Below are 13,655 nucleotides of genomic sequence, written 5' to 3'. Positions count from 1 at the left end.
CCTTAGTTGCTGAAAGAACTCAGGGCTGGGAAGAGCCTGCGTGAGCCCTGATGCCGAGGGGAAAGGCACCTGGATGTCCCGTGAGCGCTCGCAGGCCTGGTAGGCCACCTTCTCCTCAATGCTGGCCAGCTCCTGTTTCAGGTCGGCCGTCTCGTGCTGGTGCAGGTCTGTCAGGTCATGGAGCTGGTCTTCTAGTCGCTCGTACCTTTGTAAAGAGAGGAGTGAATTCTGAGGACATTTCAAGGGTGTTCTGACAGCACATTCTAGAATGATGTCCTTTATATCCCACCACTACCAGTGCCGCCTGGCTCATCTCCATCTCCTGGCCGACTGTGTTTCCAGAAGAAATGCCTAGCTGTGGCAAATGGACCTCTGGGTAACACTGACTTCCCGCTCCAGAAAAGACCGGTCCCTGCAGCCCTAACTCTGCCCTCGTCACCGAGCTTTGGTGCAAAGCGAATCCAGCTTTTCCACCCAGGGCAGACCAGCACCCTGGCTGGCTGAGATGATGACAGGACAGACGGCGGTGATGGTGCGTTCACTGTGGCCTGTCAGGAAGCAGGGCTGGCTGGGTCCTGCTCAAGGCAAGGACCCACTGGCCTCCGGGTGGCTTTCCCTCCTCGGCCCCACAGTGACCAGTGGTTCATGGCACCCAGCTCACATGTGCCAGAGTGCCTGTAAGGACAGAACCAGCTGCTACACTGGAGCCCACCATTTCCCAGTGTACATACCCACTGATTCGGAATGCCCATTTCAGCCCTTGGGACTTAAGGGCAGTAACAAATTAAGCTCGTTATAAATTACCGACGGCTTGTCTGGTGGCATTTCCAAAAGTACAAATCTAAGGTAACAGAGGCACAAATATTCCCATTCTCAGCCCTCATCCTCTGCAGAAGAGGGATTTGTCTTACATTTACATAAACTTACCAGAAACAGAAAGCACTATTTGGGGAAGATGCATTAGCCTGAAATAACTCTGATCAACGCCAGTTTTAAGATGCTATTTAGATCACCTGCTAGAATCATTTAAAAAAAAAATGAGACAAAAAAACCCACCCATATTTAATGCTTATTCTCAGGTAGCACTTAATAGGTACCCAATGTTGGTGTTATAAACAAGCCTTGTAAAGATCTCTTAAAGTAAGGAATATAGCCGGTGGCTAACCCATGGCGATTACAAATATAACTACATAACAAGTAAGAACAAAAATTATCCTAAATTTAAGTAAATGGATGACTTGGGATAAAATGTCGATTCAAAGTGTACTGTATCCCAAACTATTCGAATGGAATTAAGGTTAATATTCTCTGGAAAATCTGTGACTTAAAAAAAATCACTCTTATGTGACAAAGAAACCAAAGTCAAAGATGCACGAGGAAAGCTTAAAAAACTTTCATAAAATATGAGCTGAAAAAAACCCATGTTTCTAAATTAATCCATATATAAAACCGTGTATTAGATTTAAAACATGTAAGAAAACTTAAAATTTAAATCCTGCATTATGTGATAGGTATTCACTTTTTTATCTACATTATTATAAGTTAACATGTTCATTTTGACCAAAAAAACCCTTTGGTGGATCTTTTTATTGGGAAAATGGTAGAAAGCTACCTCATATTCGGGCACATGTACTTTTTTTTTATTAACAAACTATAAGCACATAAAAGTCAACCTACAAAACACTTGACTTAAAATTAGCTAACACAGAGTGGGGCAAAAGTAGGTGTATAGCTGTTCAAGTGGAAAATAATACAATAATTAATAAACAGTACAAGAATAAACTGTTTTACGTCCTTACAACTGTAAACCTACTTTTGCCCTATCCTGAATAATCCAGATTTGAAATGTATACTTTCATCTTAAAATTTCTTTTGAACATGCTTCACTGAGAGAGAAAAGTTTAATTAGCAAAATACGATAAGTTAAAAAAATATGCTATGTAAAGACTTTAAGACTGATGTACCAAATATAATCTGCCTCGTTGGACAATGAATTAGTTTTTCACTGGATAGTTATTATGGAGGCAAGCCAAATACAGATCTGTGAACTAGTGTAATAAAACTTCCCAACAGAAGTCACTGAATCAGGAGCTTAATATGCACAACGCGTCACAGGCTACAGTGATAGTTTAAGAGACCCGCACACGCAGTGTCTGTCTCCCAACTGTCAGGCTATGTATGAAGAAGTATGGAAGGAACTACTGATTCCTAAATGCCTTCTGGCCCATATTCCTCGTTGTGAGAAACACAAAGATTAGCCTATCACTGTCAAGCAATCTCTCTGCAGTCAGCAACTCATGCTTACCCACATGCATTCCAGAGAACAGCTTGAAATACAGTACCTGTATCTCTCCTCTTGCAGGGTCTGAGAAATAAAACCGTATTCTCGCTTAAACTGCACCTTCAGCGCCTCGATGTCCTCAGCCAGCTGTGCCTGGGTGTCCTTGATCTCCCTCAGTTCCTCCAGGATCATGGTGAGCTTGCCCTGGCTGTCCAGCGTGCCTGCTCCGCAGGCCCCGAAGGACTGGTTCCCGTTGCTGTCGGCTGAGCCTGAAGTGCCGCTTGAACACTCATCATCGCTGCCATACTTGGGCTTGTTTACAATGGTCGCGCTGCCCCCGTAGCCCCGGGCGCTCGCCTCAGGCCTGAATTCCTCTAAGGAATTTTTTAAGTGAGCGATGTTGTCTGCGCTGCCAAACTTATTCCGGATCAAGTTGGCGAACTCTCTGGACTTATTGAAGACAAAGACAGGCGGGGTGAGGGAGACCCCAGGCATGCCCGACTTACTGCTCTCCATGCCGTGGGGAGCAGTTCGAGACTTGGCGTGGGCATCTTTCAGAGAGTGCTGGATGTCCTTCAGGTTGTCCTTGACAATGTCCTTGGAGCTTTTGGAGGCTCCGTTCTGCTCGATCTCCCTGAGCTTTCTGTGATACTGTTCTAGCTTCTTCTGCAGCTGGGCAATGGAGTGAGCTGATTTCTGGTTCTTCTTCTCAAAGACTTGCTTGATACGGCCGGCCTGCTGTTTGTCGGCGCTGGTGACCAGTTTCAGATATTCTGCAACGTTCCCGTCACGGGATGTCTGCTCGATTTTGATCTGCTCTGTCACCTTTAAGATCTTTTGTTTCAGGCTGTCCGCACTGAGCTTGACCTTGTGGAAGTCCAGGATGCCATCGGGGACATCAAAGTTGAGGTTGGTGTCTGAACCGCCTCGGCGTATGTTCAGGGGCAGGCTGAGGGTATTCATGTCATGACGTTCTACCTGAAAAAGGGCAGGAGATGCAACTTTAAGGTTTGAAGTCAAAGAGAGAGTGACTGTGATGGAATCTGTGAACACAGAGGAGACACACGTTAAGTCCCAGACTTTTAAAAACTCCCTACTATCCCTTCAAGCCCAACTCCTTCCTGTACCAGGTACACTAACTGTGGGATTCGGCTCTCCCGGGGTATCCACATTTTGTCCGTAAAGATGGTAACTTTTGGTTGCCAGGGTAGAACTGCGTAATGGAATGAGGTTAACAGTCAGTCCTGATTTCCCGAAGGGCCCAAGTAACTGGGACACCTGCTATGCCCCATTCACAGAGAACTTCTCCACTGTGGGAAATATATGCAATTCAGAATTATATCATTTAATAGAAGGAGAATGTAAAAAAGAAAGTAAAAGAAAAGGAAGTTCCAGCAGGTATATTCATCTACACCAGAAATTATTTTCTTTATTTTGTGTGTGTGTGGGGCAGAGAGATGAGAAGCATCAACTCGTAGTTGTGTCACTTTAGTTGTTCATTGTTTCTCATAAGTACTTTGACGGGGGCAGGGTTCAAGTCAAGCCAGTGACCCCCTGCTCAAGTGTTGATGATCCCACACTCAAACTGGTGACCTCAGGGTTTCGAACCTAGGACCTCAGTGTTCCAGGCTGACAATCTATCCACTGTGCCACCGCCTGGTCAGACAAGAAATTATTTTCTTAATGAAATCATTACACAGATGTGATGGGAAAATATGGTACAAGGTTAATTTTTAACAATTGAGTAATAAAACAACCATATTTAGACGTGAAAACAACTGCAAACTACAACCAAAATGACTTTAAAAATGGTGCTATAACTAAGACCACGTGGACTAGCTCTCTCATTCAAGGGCTACCCGTGGAAAAGAACTGCAAAGTTGAGCATCTTGGCAAGGGGTGTGTGTGTGTGGGGGGCAGGTGCTCATCTGTGCTATAAAAGAAAGGCAAATGCAGTCTCTGTGAGCCAGGCACTGCCGATGTGCACGGGGTTGTCTTGTTTGATCCTCACTACCACGCCAGGCAAAGAATGTGTGAAATCCAGATAATGAGTAGAAACTGAGATGGAAAGGAGTCAGGATTTGAATCAAATGACCCTAACTCAGGTCCTCTCTCCGTGTCAGGACGCTCTATGACTAGTGTCCCCAGAGGACTAAACACGGGTCTTTGTCAAGTCTGAATTCATTCTCCAAACAAAGATTCGTAAGATCTGAACTGAATCATCTTGTCAAGTTAACAACCCTTTGATTAGAATAAGGCCTTGAGGTAAAGTTCCAAGTGAGAAACAAGACAATATTCAGCCCAACTTACCTTTTTTATTCCCCATGGGGACAGTATGCTGACATAGCAAAAAATTAATAATAATTCAACAGATCTCACACTGCCTAAGGGCCCAGACTTGAATGTGGACTGTTTTCAACAATGAATATTCTTGCCAGATGAAAAAATCCTACCAGTGCTTTCTCCCAGAGAAGGGAGCCCGACAGCTCAGTGAGACACACACCTAGCTTGGTGGGTTAGGCTTCCTTCACAACTTACAAAAGTTTGTTAACATTATTTCTTGATCCCGTCTCTTTCCACACACAATTTTGCCATGTGTAAGTGACACTGGCTGTGTTATCTGGCCAAAGAGCATCAGGCTGCAAAGAACTAAATGCCAAATCACGAATCAGACTAGAAAAAAAAGAATTGTGATTTCACCTAGGCAGAAGGGAAGGATGGGTGTAGGGACTAAAGAAAGTATCAATATATCATAATCATCAAGGCCTAGAGAGATGAGCACAGGGAAACTCCAGGAAGCTATGTATCTACGGCTCACTATTGGACCAAAAAAGAAATGGGCTGCAACTACAGTTATAAAGAACAAACCTAGGAGATGATTATTTTGGGCAGACAGAGTATACTCATGAGGCTGGGAAAGTGATTTCACTGAAGATACCTAATCCAGTCATGCTTCTCTACTTCTCAGAAACTTTCTTTGGCTCCCCAATGCCTCCCAATTAAATAATACAACCTGGCCACTGTAAGGTCACAGCCTACCTTTCAGGCCTCGCCTGGCACCTGATGGATGCTGGTCATCTTAAGTGAACCACGCAACCCAAAGTTTCCAGAATATATATGAATTTCCTATGGATTGCCTCCTTTCTGGTTCTGATATTTACAACGCCTGCCACCCATCTACCTCTGCTAATCAAAATCCTCCATATGCTGTAAGATCCATTTCAAACACTACTTCCTCCATGAAGTGTTTCCTAGTCCCACTGGAAAGCTGCCTGTCCTGCCCCCGGCCCCCAGGGGCTGTGTGGCAGCACTCTCCCTCTCCCTCTGCAGCACGGACTCTAAGCCCCAGAGTGGCGGCTCCCTCAGGGGAGAGATAGAACTGTGTCCAGCTCGTGTTAGCACTGTCCCTTAGCCACCAGGGGCCATCAATAAAAGTTTGCTGAACTAAGATGCTAATACTCTTCATCATTCAGGAGAGTATATACTGAAGTCAGTTAAAGTACGTTTTAATAGAATCAAAAAATGACGTTGGAAGTTCTGCTCACACAGATCTGACAATTCCAGGTACAGCTGTTTTCCTAATACCTGGGTAATAAATTCTCCATCATTTCACAATGATTCAACTAAATGGAGATCAACATGCAACAACACACACAAACACAAAGAAGGACTTTTAAAGTATAATTTGTACTCAGAACGGAGCACATTTAATAAGCATAAAACTTAATACATTTCCACAAACTGAACACATTACATAACCAGGACCCAGGTATAAAAAAAACAGAACAGAAACGGCCCCACGCCCTCTTCAATCACAACAACGTACCCCTGCCTCCAGGAGTGACCATGAATGTGCCTTCAGATTCTAGTCCTCTTTTGTTCTACGTTGTTTGTGAGAGTCATCAGAACTTGTTCTTGTCCTCCTTGTGCTCACAAGGATAGATCAAGATAATTAAAACAAACAAACCAAACAAACCCCAGAACAACCTGCTTGATGTTCTCTGCTGAGAGGTTCACGGCCACATTTGAAGATACAAAAGTTTTTATATGTCACCAGCTGCAGCAGTAAGTAATTACCTGCTTTTCCTCCTTTAATTCTCTACTACACCGTAGTTGGCCGCCCAACTCCAGCACCCAAGGCAATGGCCTCGTTCTCTTAGACCGCTGGGCCAGGACAGCCCTGTAAATACAGGAATGTATATGCCCAGAGCGCTGCCTGACTTCTGGTTCACTTTAAAGCTGTAACAATGCTTGGCATGTCCTCGAGATTCCAGGTTGGGGAAAGTCAAGGCATTTAAAGCTCAGATTAATCTCTGTTACTGCTCGTCGGCACACCCAGTTAGAAGGTGATACGTTGATAAGGGTGAAAAGTTGGCCTGCTGGGTCACTCCCTGTGGCCTTTTAGAGGCCGACTTCCACAGCATAGTTAAGAGTCAGCTAACACAGCCTCACTAGATGCCCAGACGCTCCCTGAACACAAACTGCCACTCCATGTACCTGATGGGAACAAAGCCATGAGAGTCCTCCGTCCTCCCTCTAACTTGGACTCAGCACTGAGGGCAGCTGTGCAGGTAGCCGTTTCAGGGCCCGGACATGGGGAGAGGACAGAGGTTCAGAGACCCCTGGAGTCAGCGTGCATGGCATTTCCCAGCTGCGCTGTTCTTAAGTAAATCAAACCACACCTACGATTTTGGGCTACGGAGATAGAACCAGACAACTGAGAGCTGACACTACAAAATTCCATAAACTGTGATCTCAATCCATGAACTGTGCCTTTACTGTGAGATGGTCTCATGGAAAAGCCAAGGCCCTGGGCTCTGGAGACAGACTGCTTTGGTTTCCCTCCTAGCATCACTCTCATGAGCTGTGTGACCATGAAGAAATGACTTGGCCTCTCTGTGCCTGTTTCCCCTTCTGTTAAATGGAGATAATGATTCTTCAAAGACTTCTTGTGAGGAAAAATAATACATGTGAAGTGCTTAAAGACTTCCTGGCCCAGGGAATGGTTTTAATAAATACTTGCTCTTGTTATCATTCCAATTTCATTTAAAAGTGTACCTATATGTAAAAACTGAAACAATGGTTATTTTTATACCATGGCGTTATGAAGAATCATTTTTTTTATGCTTTCGCATGTACCAATTTAAAAAAATAATAATAAACATGAATTACTGTTTTGGTAGAAGAGACGTTATTTTGTAAAATGACTGCTGGCCTCTCTCAGTTCTCAGAATTACTTGGCTATTATTACCTTACACGAAAAATGGAACACTAGCATTCCAGTGAAGCCATTCCTAAATGATGTTTTTCTTCCGGCGGCAGAAACATTTCCATTGTCACCTCAATGTTCTGGAACAGAAGCTAAGGAAATCTGAAGCCCTGGACAGACGTCAAAAACTGACACTGAGTCATCCCCACAACAACCGGAGCCTCTAGCACAACGTTAAGTGAGCTCAGCTCCCTCACCGGGATGCCAATCACAACTCAATCATTACCTGTGCTGCCCGAACACATTGTCCAGGCGTCCAAACAGAGCTGCCCCGTACGACATTTCATATTTACCCCCTAAAGCTCCAGAGAGTAATGGACCGAAAGGGAAGGAGAGCCGGTGCAGAGGCACCCCCCCCAAACCTCCAGCAGAGAGTACTGGAAAGGGGGACAGGGGCTCCTGGGAACTCCTGGAGGGTGCGGACTGAGGCGGGAGTCCCGAGGTTCGGGGGGGGGGGGTCACTGAGTGGTCAGAATGCGCAGAGGCAGAGAGAGAGATCAGAACAAGGGGACAGATAACCACTGCCTGCTCAGTCCCGAGGCAGGGTACAAAGGACCTCTGCTTAAAGAAAAGCTGCTTGAGCTCAGGCACGTCAGGAGAGGGTCAGCCATGTCACCGGCTGTCACCGACGACCCAGGCAGCAGGTACCTCACAGCACACGTGTGGGCGGCTGCACAGACAGGCCCACAGTGGAGCTGCAGGTCCAGTCACCAGATTTTCACTGGTCTTTGTGGCCTCAGTGTTTGAGTCCACATAGCTGCCACTGTCCTCATTTTAGTTGAACTCTAACTTCAAGTCTAGTGTTAAGGCTGTTCGTGTGGTGTGCCAGTCGGAATGTGGTAGGCTTTGCTATGCTTACAAACAATGTTACAGCACCTGTGGCTTTATTTAAAAAAAAAAAAAAAGGGTTATTTTTTGTTCAGGATAACAAATCTGCTGAGTCAGCAGAGGGCCCCAGGTTGCAACGGAGCCTCTGCCATCCAGGACACTGCTGGTGGCCACCATAGGGGCAGGCAGCCTGGCGGATCATCCACTCGCTCCTAAAGGCTTCTGCCACAGAGACACATGTGACTGCACTGGCCCTACCTAACTTTCAGGAAAGTGTAGGACAAGAAAGTATATACACTCCTACCACACAGCCAGGAGGAAATTTTCATGTTAGTGACATGCGCAGTATCTTATTTAATTGTTAAAAAAGTCAGACACTGGCCCTGGCCAGTTGGCTCAGTGGTAGAGTGTCGGCCTGGCGTGCAGAAGTCCCGGGTTCGATTCCCGGCCAGGGCACACAGGAGAGGCGCCCATCTGCTTCTCCACCCCTCCCCCTCTCCTTCCTCTCTGTCTCTCTCTTCCTCTCCCGCAGCCAAGGCTCCACTAGAGCAAAAGTTGGCCCGAGTGCTGAGGATGGCTCCATGGCCTCTGCCTCAGATGCTAGAATGGCTCTGGTTGCGACAGAGTGACACCCCAGATGGGCAGAGCATCACCCCCTGGAGGACATGCCGGGTGGATCCCGGTCCAGAGCATGTGGGAGTCTGTCTGACTGCCTCCCCGTTTCCAGCTTCGGAAAAATACAACAACAACAAAAAAATCAGACGCTATTAGTACTACTATTTTATAAATGAGAAAACTATGCATGGAGTTCAATAAATTGCCCTAGGGGCACAGAGCTAGTAAATGGCAGAGCTAGGACTGAAATCCACTCACTCTGTCTCCAGAGCCAGCCTCCCTAACAAAAATGACTGAGTACTTTTATTATGGGTCCGATACTGTGCTAAAGATTTTTTTCACATAATCAGATATTCTTTACACCAACTCTATTTTATGAGGAAAGCAAGGCTTATAAAGAATAACATGTTTCTCAAGGTCCATGGATAATAAATAGCTTAGCTGGGGCTCCACTCAGATATATAAAATATGCAGAACTTTGAAAGATCTGTACAAGCTCAGCTATTGATCTTGTGAGAATCCATTCTACAGTGTCCCTAACATGGTTATCCAGAATTGTGCAGAAGCTCTGGGCTTGGTTTAGAGCAGTGGTCCCCAACCTTTTTTGGGCCATGGACCGGTTTAATGTCAGAAAATATTTTCATGGACCAGCCTTTAGGGTGGGATGGATAAATGTATCACATGACTGAGACAAGTGTCAAAAGTGAGTCTTAGACGGATGTAACAGAGGGAATCTGGTCATTTAAAAAAAAACAAACATCATTCAGACTTAAATATAAATAAAATGGAAATAATGTAAGTTATTTATTCTTTCTCTGTGGACCGGTACCAAATGGCCCACAGACCGGTACCGGTCCGCAGCCCGGGGGTTGGGAACCACACTGGTTTAGAGCTCTGTCAGAAAATCTTCCCTTAGGCTGAACCTGAAATCTTGATCCATTTAACTTCCTCCCCACGGCCCTGGTGTTGGTGCTGGAGTCAACACCTAGCTCAGGTTGATGCAGCCTATAAAATCTACTTTTCTTCATCCATGCTCCAAAATGTAAACAGTGATTTGGGCAAAATAATTTTATGAGGATACAAAAGCTTCTTGTGCCTGACCTGTGGCGATACAGTAGGCAAAACATCAATCTGGAATGCTGAGGTCACTAGTTCGAAACCCTGGGTTTGCCTGGTCAAGGCACATACGAGAAGCAACCAGCAAGAGTTGATGCTTCCTGTTCCTCCCCACCTTTCTCTGTCATTATCCTCTCTCTAAAATCAATAGATAAAATCTTTTTTTTTTAAAAAGGAAGGTTATAAAAAAAAGTTTCTTGCTTTTTATCAACATCCTGGTCAGGCATTTACAATCACTAAGAGAAGAAAGAAAATATGAGAATAAGAGTGAGAATCAGAAATGCAAGATCAGGATCTATGGAGAAGCAGCAAGGGCCTAACAAGGGAGGGGCCGACATCTGGACACATGTGGGAAGAGGCACCCAGCAGATAAGCCCTGGATTTGCCGGGAGAGAAGGGAAGACGCCCCTCCCTACCTAGGGGATACTGCTGAGAGAAGGAGGCAGGGCCCTGAAGGGGTACCTTCTAGCTGCTCCCAAAAGAAGGTGAGCTCTATCACTTTCCTACTTGTAACATATACAATACTAGGAAGCCATTTTCCCTCCTGCTATGTTGAGGTCACTTGATCCACACTTGCAAAATGTCTCATCAGTCAGTGAACCCAGGGAAGCTAACCAATCATAGAGTAGCAAGGAACACTTGGTTTTCTTGTTAAATTGAGCTAGTCTTGTACTGAGAAAAATCATTCTGTAAGTCTGATAAGCATCATTATCCTGCTATAATTAATGCATTCATGTGGCTACCTACAGAGACCATCAATACCTACATTTTAGAAGGAAGCCACTCCCCCACTGCATGCTAGAAATGAAAAAATCCTAGTGATCTTCTCATTGTATTCAAAAGGATGTTAGTAGTCTTGGTGACAGGCTTGTTCTAATTTGCTTACACAAAGAACATTTCCTTTTGTAGTTCAAGTCTGACAATATATCTGAACTTTGAACTACTAAGCTCATGGCGTTCAGAACGGGAACTGAGTCACTGGTTTTTGCCCTAAAGGTTTTATTTCCCCCCACCTCTTCCTCTCCTAGGAAGGCACTCAGGAGTGTCAAAAGTTCTCTATCTTGACTGCGGATGAAGTCAATCTCCTCTCTCTGGAACCAGGGGGCATCTGCAGGGAGGCCAGAATATAAAATACCTTTGAAGGCCAATCCTTTCTCCACCAACACTGTAATTAACGCTGTCAAGTGTGCAAAGCTCTCAAAAACAAATTCTTCAAACATTTCTGAGCACTCACACACACTTGATACTGTAATTAAAAGTAGTTATCTTCTCCCTGCGCCTCCGCCAGGCAACAGTGGTAATCTACTTGGAGTTAGGGGCACAGGAAATACATATTTCTTCAAAATAATTTATGACACAAACTTTCAATTAATACAAACTAATCCCTTAGAAAATTAGTCTGACCTGGTAAAAATATTTTATACAAATTATGTAAAGGGGGAAAAAGGGCCCGATTTTAAAAGGCTGTTCCCTGAAGGGTAGAGGGGGAAGGCTCTGGTAATAAAATTTCAGCAGCTTATACTGAGTAGCAACAGCAGGTGAAGAACAGCCACGGGCGCCCTGGGGAGGAGACTGTGGTGGGGTTCAAGGCAACACCCAAAGAGGGCCTTTCCTCGGAGGATGAGGAGTCTCTGGGGACCCCACGTATCTTGAAGATAGACAAGTTAGGGGAAGGGAAGTGAGTGTCTGTCACCTGACCTTCACCTTTGCAGGCCTGGACCCTAAGAAGCTGGCCGCCTGGAAGGAGGGACTCACAGTTCCTTCTTCTGGGGAGATGGTGAGCTCTCATGAAGGGGAAAAAGGAAGCCCCACTTTTATGACAAATGCAGGATAAACGTCATTGAGGCTTTTAGTTCCTCCACTCAGAAGAAACTGAGAGGTGAGTGGAAACCCCTGGGCACTGAACTAACTTCTGGGGGGTTCCGGAGTCTTTCCCACCCATGCTTGGTCATTCCCCATTGGTTCCTGCCAGTGTCTGTCAGTCAGACCTTGCCAGGAAAAGGAGCTGAGCATGTGGCCAGAGGGAGAAGTGAGCATACCACATTCCACTCCAAGAGAACCACCCCCAGGAATGGAGGGTTTAGAGGCAGCTCTAAAGAAGGAAGAAAAATGAGTCTCCACGGCCCTCAGCCATGAGCAGGGAACACCAACCCTGGCAGCTGGGCCTGAGAGGCAGACTGGGCGGAGGTCTGCCCCACCTGAGGACTGGGACTCCAGCCTTCCCTACAGCATTTGCTCATCACCTCCCTTACCCCCAGAGCAGAGGGACAAGTGCTGAACTAAGTTTCTGAGTGACAGAGAGCTACAAATCCAACACTGTCTATTCAGTCCTTCAACACTGCCACTCGGAAGGTCTTTGAGGTGTGCTTGGGGCCCTCCTGGGCACACACCACAATGACTAACTTCATGTGAGGGACACTGACCTGCAAAAGAAGTCAGACTTCAGAGCTGGAGGAATCCTTAGAGGTCTCCCTTGGCCTACTGCCGTTTTTAAAAGAAGCTACTTGAATATGAACCCAAGTAACTTTTCATTTTGATCCATGCTCTGTACATTATATTTATATATAGATGCCCTGTGCAAAAGGGAAAGTAGTATGTCTACTAAAGTATAGCTTCTTGGACAATACACAAAGTGAGTACAGCCGTGAGTACGATAGGTGTGTCTCTCAGATAACAACTATGGTTCCCTCTTTGCCTAGGAAGCTAGGAAGTTCAGAACCAAACTTAGAGTAACTGCGAGACACAATGATTATTAGCCCTTTTGCTTTCCCTGCCTTCTTTTTCTTTTTTGATTTCTGGATATTATTGCTACTCTATTTTCCATGCGCCTTATCACAGCCTGAGAGTAGAGAGAGGTGGGTGAACTTGATAGATGCCAACCATGCCAGCCTGCCTGGAGGTGAACTCTAGAGTCACGCCCACATGGAACAGGGGTGGTGCGATCAAACACACCCAGCGCATACACGGCACGGTATCTTCCACCCACCACTGCGGGCACCCAGAGAAAGTCACACAAAGGGTTACAACTGGGCTTGTGCTTTTTGAGAAAGTTACCATATAAGACTGAGCCAGGAAACAGCATCAGGTACCCCAACCCAAAGCAAACCTAAGCCTCCAAATTAAGTTACTGTCTGCAGGTGAGGGTTTAGTTCATTTCTGGTGCCATAACAAATACTGGGGTGGGAGAGAGGTGGGCGTGAAGAAAACATATGTACTAGACCAGTGGTCCCCAACCCTTGGGCTGTGGACCAGTACCGGTCCGTGGGCCATTTGGTACCAGTCTGCAGAGAAAGAATAAAAAACTTACATTATTTCCGTTTTATTTATATTTAAGTCTGAATGATGTTTTATTTTTTAAAAATGACCATATTCCCTCTGTTACATCCGTCTAAGACTCACTCTTGATGCTTGTCTCGGTCACGTGATACATTTATCTGTCCCACCCTAAAGGCTGGTCCGTGAAAATATTTTCTAACATTAAACCGGTCCATGGCCCAAAAAAGGTTGGGGACCAGACGATCCATAGTACAGAATTTTGTTGTAAAT

General features: G+C 45.5%; 1 protein-coding gene across 4 annotated transcripts in view; it reads right to left on the bottom strand.

Annotated features, from left to right (window-relative positions):
- The window catches only part of TMCC3 (transmembrane and coiled-coil domain family 3), a 280,996-nt gene that overhangs the window by 10,562 nt on the left and 256,779 nt on the right, over positions 1 to 13,655 (bottom strand). For all 4 annotated transcript variants that reach the window (XM_066257738.1, XM_066257740.1, XM_066257736.1 and 1 more), the window contains exons 2-3: positions 2,343 to 3,259; positions 70 to 205 (exon numbers count right to left, since the gene is read on the bottom strand). In XM_066257738.1, coding sequence (XP_066113835.1) covers positions 70 to 205; positions 2,343 to 3,259 — 1,053 coding nt within the window. The remainder of the gene's footprint in view (positions 1 to 69; positions 206 to 2,342; positions 3,260 to 13,655) is intronic.

Source organism: Saccopteryx bilineata, chromosome 2 (genome assembly GCF_036850765.1).
Source record: "Saccopteryx bilineata isolate mSacBil1 chromosome 2, mSacBil1_pri_phased_curated, whole genome shotgun sequence".
NCBI classification, from domain to species: Eukaryota; Metazoa; Chordata; class Mammalia; order Chiroptera; family Emballonuridae; genus Saccopteryx; species Saccopteryx bilineata.
This window is presented reverse-complemented; position numbering and strand designations above follow the sequence as displayed.